Source organism: Pocillopora damicornis, chromosome 7 (genome assembly GCF_964200805.1).
Source record: "Pocillopora damicornis chromosome 7, jaPocDami1.2, whole genome shotgun sequence".
Taxonomy (NCBI): domain Eukaryota; kingdom Metazoa; phylum Cnidaria; class Anthozoa; order Scleractinia; family Pocilloporidae; genus Pocillopora; species Pocillopora damicornis.
The window spans coordinates 1,606,642-1,615,955 of record NC_142676.1 but is presented as its reverse complement, the minus strand read 5'-3'; the positions used below and the strand labels follow the sequence as shown (position 1 = coordinate 1,615,955).

The 9,314-nt window shown below is 37.2% G+C and overlaps 1 protein-coding gene across 1 annotated transcript; it reads right to left on the bottom strand.

Moving 5' to 3' along the window:
• Nucleotides 1–772: 772 nt before the first annotated feature.
• On the bottom strand, nucleotides 773–7,630 carry LOC149041964 (uncharacterized). The gene is made up of 4 exons (XM_089213250.1): nucleotides 7,533–7,630; nucleotides 6,165–6,835; nucleotides 5,566–5,672; nucleotides 773–3,042 (listed from the first exon to the last, which is right to left on the bottom strand). Exons 2-4 carry the CDS (start codon nucleotides 6,820–6,822, stop codon nucleotides 2,830–2,832), a joined length of 978 nt encoding a protein of 325 aa, XP_089069376.1. The 5' UTR covers nucleotides 6,823–6,835; nucleotides 7,533–7,630; the 3' UTR covers nucleotides 773–2,829.
• Between the last annotated feature and the right edge of the window lie 1,684 nt (nucleotides 7,631–9,314).

Genomic DNA, 9,314 nt, shown 5'->3' with positions numbered 1-9,314 from the left:
AAAGAAATGAAAAATTGAATTAAAAGACTGATTATCGCTCTTGATTTAAACTGCAACTTTGAATGTGATTGGCTAATTGAACTATCCGATAACAAACTGTCCGATAACAACTCGGCGAGTGGATGAATTTATGGAAAATAGAAGTTTTTTAAACCAGTCACGATTGACGAAATTGTAGTCCTTATGATTAACTTATTTATCCTCGATAGATAGCTGTATATTAGTCTTATCCTAAGCTCATATTTTCCTTCGACTTACAATAGCTCGTCGATTACAATATAGCTTATCGATTAAATGCTTGGAAGCTTCTCAGGGTGGGCCAGATTCTTCCCTTCCCCCCCCCCCCCCCCTGCGCTTATGAATCAAGCTCTTCTAACCTCTCCTGATCTTAATCTTACATTTGTTTGATGTTTTTGCAGTAGAGAAATGAAGCAAAGGATTGTTATGACAAAGTCCAAAAAGTACCTCAATGATATCCAAGGTGAGACTTTTAGAACAGGCCAGTAGTAATCAATGTATAGATATCTAAAATATATGGTGGAATAAAGGGGGGGAGGGGGGAATAATTACAACAAAGAACAAAATAGCAGGTTGTTAAACCGTGGTCAATCAAATAATTTATGGCTAATTAAAACTTTTACAGCAAAAAATGCCACAGATATATTTGAATGAAAACGTACCTAGGAGGCTGAACTTTCTCTACTCTCCATTTTTTCTTCTACCATTTGTTTCGTGGTATGTCAGATTTTGTCACCAAACATCTAACTTTTAAATTCATTATATTCTTTTATTTTCCTTTTTTTTTATTGCTTTTATAACTATATATTAATTTACCGATATACAGCAAATTATTTTTGACATTCTGAAACCTATTTTCTATTTTCGAAAGTTTTATGTTTTATTCGTATTTATTCCCTAAACCAGGGACATTTTGAGTTCACAGCCAATTATCTTTTGTATATTCGGTTTTTTATCCAAAGCTTTGATGAACAACTTAAGTTGAGTATTTCACAAATTATTCAACAGAAATAAGTTTTCTATGTTAAACATAGTACGATGAACAAACTTTCTGAATGCTAATTATATTAATTAGTTATTTCAGGACAGCTCTGTTGCTGCACATAGGCTTGTAATGTTTTGAGTTTAGTTGTAAAATTGGAGCTCAGTATGTGCTGAAACAGATTTGAGACTGCTTCGTTGCTTTGAAGTCATTTTTCTTATTTTTTGCTTAGTTGGTTTAAACATGCATCAACTCGAAATGTACGTGAATATATTTCATATGAAAGCTTGTTGTTTCAAGACGAGCTGCAGAGATGATATTTGGCTAATTTAGAGAAGGATTTTTGCACTTTTTCATAAGTCAAAACGCCAATGTTTTCATCATATCATATTAAATAATATCAATTCTTTTAACAAAGCACTATTTCTGTACATAAGCTTTTACGTTTATTAGCCAAGCTGCAAAGATGACATCCAGAACGTTTCTCGCTTTTCCATAATTTGATCATCAATTTGAAAAAATATTTGGTTGCTTCAGTGACGTGACCTCATTTGATCCGGGCTCTAACCGCCGACATACTGAAAATTCCAGCAGCGACTTTTTCTCCTATGAAGTATTGTTCGTTGACCTCCTACGAGCTAAAACGAGGACTTAAAGCGAACAGAAGCCTCTACGCTGTCATATTGTGACACCGTGCTTCAAATTAACAACCCATTGCACTTACCTTGAGTTGCAAATTTGAAACAGGTAACCCACAAAAAATTGAAATAATCCTGAAGCAAAATAAACAAAGAAATGACCAAAATTCTAAATAAAAAAAGCTCAGAAACAAACGAACAACAACAACAAAAAAAACCAAAGAACAAGAAAGCAAAAAGAAAAAAGCCTTGTGCTCAGGGCACAAGTAAATTAAAAGCAAAAAAACATTGAAAGATTAAAAAAAATAATGGCTGAAGAAACAACAGAAAAAATTAACACGGCAAAGAAACAAAAGAATTATGAAAATCCAATAAAAAAACAATGGTAAAATTTCAAACAAATATATGAGACAACAAAGAGACCAAATTACACACAAAAAATCAAATCAAATCTAATAACCGTAAAAAAAATCCAATCTGTTAAAAAAAAAACAACAAAACAAGCAAACAAAATAAAACACATTGAACAGAAAAAAGCAAACTCGGAGGAAACAACAGAACAACACAATCAAACGATTGAGAAAGAAATGGCTAAAAAGTAGGAAATAAGTCATTGCGGCAACATTAAGGACAGACAGGATTGGAAAGTCAAGTACTCAAGCATGAAAGATCGTCGAGTTAATCATAGTGAACGGGTAGGGCGAGATGGATGTCATCTTTGCAGCTTTTTCAACCTGTTCTGCGAATTCGTTGAATAATTTTTTTCTTACCTAAGTAAAATGTAACAAATGTTTCTAAATCTACTGAAAACCTTGCAACTATTAATGCTCAGCCTTATTTAATAAGATGTAAATAGTACTAAGTCTATATTAAGTCTTTCCTTTAAGCTTCTTACGAGTTTTTGCCTAGTTTGGCCCCAAGTCGTTCATGCGTTTTGAGTTTCCTTATGCGTCGATCAAATCGAAGCTTCAACGTCCTCCCTCGGGCAAACCCACGGTATCTGAACTTTTAAAGACTGGTTTGTTTTGCTGGAAAGACTTAACACTTCTGGTTCAAAATCCCCGCCCCAGCCAAGCAAGGTTCAAATTGCCCAACCCTGGGCACGGGCGACGGTCAAATGCCGGTGGGTTGCTCGGGGGATGTTGAAGCTTCGAATTGATCTACACTTTGCAGAGAAACATGCATGCCAAATCACGACTCGTAAAGGAGCCCTTCGCTCTTGAGCATTCCCTTGAGTTTCTCCACAGCATTCTGCACAGCATCGTACCTGACATGATAACCACGTACCTCACAGCTGATACCACTCTCTATGTCACAGGCTCTGGCGTCGTAAACCCAAGGTTCTCTTAAAGAGTGAAACCTTGCGTTGGAGTTGTAGTAAATTTCTCGTCCTTTAAATGTGAGCTTAGGATGAAAGAAGTAAATTTAATTAAAAAAAAATTAATAAAAAAAAAATCCCTATAGTAAAAATCTGAGGAATTGAACTCTAAACCACGGGAATTCTTCAAAACTTTCAAACCTCTTCTGGCAAACGGAAATTGATCCTCCGCTAATGATTGTATGTTATTGAATGTGAATGGAACTGTAGCTAAAGACCAAAACGTAGTTGCGAAAGGATTTGCTGGTTATTTTTCTACCTTTGCTAACGATATTGGTGGTAAATCTAGCTTATCTTCAACAGAGGACGATTTTACAGCCATCCAAGTGTCACAAACATTGAAAACAACTGGCCTTCTACTGATACGTTCACATTTACAGAGATCTCTTAAGACGAAACTGCTAAAGCCTCAGATGGTCTTAATCCTTCAAAGTCCACTGGTTCCGACTTAATACCGCCAAGAATCTTGAAGCTAGCCGCAAAGGAACTTGCACCCTCACTAACAAAATCTTTAATCTATCAATAACATCTGGGTATTGTCCCAAGAGATGGAAGAGAAGGGATTGGGTACCTGTTTTCAAGAAAGATGAAAAAATAGAGAAGAACTATAGGCCCGTGACAGTGTTAAATGTTGTAAACAAAATCTTTGAACAGTTGCTAAGCAGGCAAGTAGTAAATAAAGTGGATTCGCATCTTTCCCAAAACATGTCAACCTACAGAAAGGGTCAAAGCTGTCAGACAGCCCTAATAAAATTCGTAGAAGATTGGAGACTAGCCATTGACAAAGGAAAGTTTGTGGGGGTCACCTCTACTGACACTAGCAAAGCATTTGACTCTCTCCTTCCGTCACTTATGATCAAGAAACTACAAGCCTGTAATTTCTCTGACGAGTCATTGCTTCTCTTAAGATCGTATTTCCAAGATCATGTCTCGAACCATTGCTATGGAACGTGTTTCAAAATGACTTAAGTTATAGTATTAACAACTGTGATTTTTCTACGTACGCAGACGATCTTCAAATAAGTGCCTCTCATCAGCTGATTGAAACATTGCTACTCTGTTAAACAACGAGGCTCAGATTGTATATATGCGACTGGTATAAAAATAATTTCCTGACGGCAAACAAAGACAAATTCCAGACACTGTGTCTAGCCTCAAAAGCAAGGAATACACAAGAGGCGCAGATTTTCATTAACAATGAAGAAATTGAATTGGAGTTCCTTAACACTATCAGTAGGAGTCCTTATAGATATAAACTTAGCTTTGGTGCACACATTTAACAAGTCTGTCAGAAAGCAAATTGCAAAATTGTTGTCCTCTCGAGAATGAAGCACCTAGTTCCCGAAAAGACGAAGTTACATCTGTTTAAAGCGGTAATTCTCCCGTAGCTAAACTATTCTTTAGAGCATCTGTTCAGCGGAAACTGGAGAGGATACAGGAAAAGGGACGGAGAGCGGAGTTTTCAAGGAAAGAGTATCAACATACGAAAATCTATCAAAGAAAGCAGGATTACCAACATTGCGTAATAGAAGATTGCAAGACCTAATGGTGTAAATGTTCAATGTCAAAAATTGACATCTCTGAATTATTCCAAATAATAGAAACTAATTACAATTTACGTACATCAGACTTTGTTATACCAAGATATAATACATGTCTAAACTATGGAAAACTTTCTATCAGGGAAGCATACTTACTTGTATAAATGGACCCAGAAAGTTTTTTGCTCGAGAAATATCCAATTGGCGGTTTTCTGTGTCATTCTTAAACTATAATCCCACAATTCTTAAGATTGTTCATATACACACAACTCTATATTTCTATTACTTAGTATTACTTAGTATTACTTAGTAGCATGTTTATAATAGTTTTTTAATTCCCACACGTTTGAGTGTATATCTTTTATTTTTTTTATTTATGTTACGATGTCCCCAATTAGCAATACCATGCTAAAGTTACACGACACTTGAATAAAGTTTATTTATTTATTTATTTCATTTATAATTTTGGTTTCTTTTAAAGCGTTATTCATATTAAATAGTTATCCAACTGGTTTGGAGAAAGAGAACGTTTGAACTATCGATATCGTTTGCCTTGAGATCATTGAAACTGTTTGTAATTTAAATTTCACGATCATTCACAAATTCTAGTCAACAGCTATTCACCAAAGTGAAGGTGGCTGGTGGACTTTTACCGACCTGCGCAGATATGAGGTATAAATATCCATGGGTAGCCAACGACACTGAAATCAACTGAAAAGTTGTTTCAGTATGTACTAGTAAAACAGTAAGATGATTTAATACAAAAAGATGGTTTTAACTTTATTTTTGTAAAGATTAAAATATTTTTGGGGGCAAATCCCGCGCGAGTTGCTAGGCGGTGAATATCAGAGTACGTTACATTCGGACTTTGAGTAGCCAGTTACTGTTTTAGCATTAACTAAAATTAATGATTCTGGAATTGTTTATTTCGTTTTCCAGCTCAGTGATAAATGATATAAAACCTAAGATATGGCTGATAAGACGCTTCAGCGACGGATATGCACGTACCTGGCCACTATGCAGATCGACATTTCCAGTAAATATCCCCAGAATAGAACTAAATAAATCGCTCCCATGGTTTTCTCTGTCAAGTGGATTTCCAAAAGGAGCTTGATCTGGCACGAAAAATTTATTAACCATCAGGAAGAGAGCATGGCTGGAAACTATTAACACTCCTGTAAACATTCATAAGCTGTAGCGCTCTATGACCAATGGAACAAGCCCCTGGGTGTGATACAGACCGTGGGCACCACCCCCTTCCGTCTTACGATAAAAACCTATACAAAATCCCCAACATTTAAATTTTATTTTAGTTATTATCATTTTCTCCACGTGAAACTGTTCTTTCACGGCCCAGCTAAAAGTCTCCTATCACTCAAAGGAATAAAATCTATATCCAAAAAGTATAGGGTAAGGGTGGGGCTGTTATGTCATTTCAACTACAACTGAGTGCTAGTCCGTCAAAAGTATTAGTCGGGAAGGTCAAAGGGCGGGCCCGACTCCTTTTTGTAGCAATGAAAAACTCCTCTCTCACCGAACATATTCAAAAATGATAGGCTTTCAACCTTTTCATCCATGATAATTTATTAATTACTTATGTATCTTACCTTCATCTTTTGACGTCAGGACTTCAAGATTTTTCGTAATTACGTCCAGCTGATCTTTAATGTTGTTTTCGTCCTTTCTCCATTGACTCAGTAATTCCATGAAGTGATCTTCAACTTCAGGGTCCATGCACTCGTTTCTAAGATGGTCAATGGCAGCTTCATAAGTATCACCTCCCAGTCTGACCAGAGTGTCCCTGATGTCACGCCAGTAGTCATTGAACTTCACGTCATCAACAGAAGCTTTCTCAGCGTGACCGTACACAGTGTTCCTAAAATACTTAACTCGGGCAATGTCTGCTTCCTTGCTAAGGTCTGTTACGACAGGCAATGCGTCCCAGCCGGTCAGCGGAGCAGTAAAGCCGCATAGGTTCCGTAACAGAACCATCAGCAAAGTTGTGTCAAAGTCACGAGAAGACACCGAGGTAAGGATGGCAGGGTAAAGTTTCCCCCATTGTATGTGATTGATAACCTTCTTCTTTCTAAGAGATTGTAAGGTGGGTCTGTTTGCCGCCAAAACTGAGGGTAGATTTGCTGGAGAATGGATGGTATCTAACGTGTCTCGAAGAGCCTGGGTTCCAATATCAACCAGCAGACGGCACAACCTGGCATAGTTTGTTGTTTCCTTTGTGGATAAAACAGTTGGTGCAGCACTGGCCATGACCGAGTACTGTCTAAATATATTTATTCACAACATTATTCTTAATAAGTAATCCTCACACTAGAGAAAACGTGTCACAGTTCATGTGAAAGATAATCCAGTTGCAGTTGGAAACTGCTGAAAGCAAAGATGTAAATTTTGTTTTCTGGGGAAAGAGAAAATAATTTGCCGTAACTTGCATTTCTTTCCCTATCGTCCCAAAAAAATTAAATTCTCAATTCTACCGATGAACAATATTCTTGAGGGCACAAGTACACTCTGTGCTTTATCACTGTGTTGTCCCGGGTGCGTTATAACGCCGGTAACAGAGCTGATCGGAAGTGTACTGAATGCAACTAAGCTAGAAATCACCGCTGGAAATTTGAAAAGAAGTCAATTAATATTGAGTTACGGAGGTTTACAGTACGAAGCGTAATGAACGTATAAGTATAAGGATGAAATTATGCATGGTTATCTGTTTCAGACCTGAGATCGATCAGGCATTTAAAAACTTGCTCTTTTTATGCCTACAGTAAATGCTGAGAAGTTTTTCTCCGGTTATTTATAATGGGTCACTCATGACCATTATTCACTGGGCATTCGAAAATACAACTTTTTGTAAGACTCGTAACAATTGCAAAATCTAGTTTGACATCACTATCTGAAGAAAAAGTGGCTGACAAATTATGTCGATCAAAACGCTCTTTGTATAAAAAAGGTATGGAACTAACCTGTAATCTCAGAGGAAAAATCACGAACAAATCGCTCGCTACTCTGCTGGATGAACACTTTCGTTAGTCACGCCGTAAGAGTTTCGGCTGTTACTCATACCCAGGACCTGTGCAGTAATGAAAATTAGCCAAAGTTGACAAGGGAAAGTAAACTCATTTCATTAGAGACGACAACCCACTCCATCTTCAGGTCCTGCGCTGCACTAAACACACCTGTAGGGACAAAAGTTTCTTTTAAAAATTGTGCAAGTAACACGCGTAAAACGTTATTCTTGCCGCTTCACTGAATTCATTGAATTGCGATTCGACCTCAGGCTTGAGATATCACGTGCAGTTGTTTTAAAAGAACAGAAGTTTGAAAAATTGTGATTTTGGTTACGCCATAGCCCCTCGGGATGCATGTACATGTAGCTCTTGCATCTATTGTACAAAAGAAAATACCAGCGGATTGATCATGTTGGCGGAATACTTCTTCTCACGGATTCTAAACCGTGTTAAGTTTTGTGGGAAATCCAAGAATATACACATTCAAATTTATTCTAAAACCAACTTGAATAAAACTGGCCAGAATAATTTCCTTCTTTTATTTATAAAAAAACAAGCGAGTGAAACCGTGATGCGAAGAAAATCGCTGAAAAAGCCATGTCATTTGCGAAAAAAAATGGAAATGTTGTGGCAAGATCGCTGATCGAACGACCTGTAGCTGTGGTCAGCGAGCGCTATCTTAATCTTGACACACACGACAATAAGCCCTCAGAAAGCGCTCGGAGCGCTGGCGTTGAAATGTTTCGGCAAACCGCGCAATCTTGAGTAATTAAGCCGTATATCACCGCTTATTTACTTAGTAGTGCTCTGCTGACGAAAAGAAATTATTTAATTTAAGCCGGAGATGTCGCCACTAACTGGCACATAGAAGCTACGCGGATAAACTCCCTGATTCGTCACTATTTTGTCGCCCGCGGCCAAGCTGATGAAATAAAAGCTTCAGTAAAGATTAATAACAAACGATAATTCCTTTAAAAAATTAGTATGACTTTTAAAACTACTTTAGGTCATAGAGCACAGAATAAAAAAAACATCCATCGTTGTTGTGGTATTTATTTCCTCTATGCCGAAAGTTCCCATGAACCCTCACAATTTTGATATGCAGCTGTGATTCACGCTCCTATGTGAGTTTGGGTACCCTGTGTATCAACTTTCTGCTTGGTGACGTTTGCTGTTGCTTCGCTGGGACTCACTCAGACGAATCCGCGACTAGAGGTTTGTTACTCATGACTCGATACAAATAGATGTTTATTGTACGTTTGAATCAGTATTCGATATAATATGTCTTTCCCTAATGATAGAGACAATTTGATATGTCGTCCGAAGCAAAATTTCTCGCTCAAACACAAGCTGATCAGTCACCTGTGCTCATTTTGATTAGGTGTTTCATGAAATAGTTTCAGATCTTTTCAATAGATTTCATCGAAATTCCTGCAAACGACAAAACTTAACTAGATTGCGCCAAGCATTTCATTTTGCTTTTCATCACTGAGTTTGTCTTGTTCATTTACATTCCATCCATTTAGTAATCATACACGGAAATAGATTATAAACTATTGATATTCTCTTGTACACGGTGAATAGACAATGCCACTTGAGACAGTCTGTGTAGTGTTAAATTTTACTTGAAAAATTCAAATGTAAAAGTAAGGGCCTTTAATCATCGGGTGCAAGTAATTATTCATCGCCACCATACCACTCCAGGCCACCTCAGCAAAGTGATAAGGTTTCAGCCAG

Coding starts and splice junctions, on each gene's coding strand:
- LOC149041964 (XM_089213250.1), bottom strand. CDS start 6,822: ATGGCCAGTGCTGCACCAACTGTTTTATCCACAAAGGAAACAACAAAC. Junction 5,673..6,164: donor CCTGACGTCAAAAGATGAAG/GTAAGATACATA, acceptor TTTTCGTGCCAG/ATCAAGCTCCTTTTGGAAAT. Junction 3,043..5,565: donor TCGATCTGCATAGTGGCCAG/GTACGTGCATAT, acceptor TTTCATCCTAAG/CTCACATTTAAAGGACGAGA.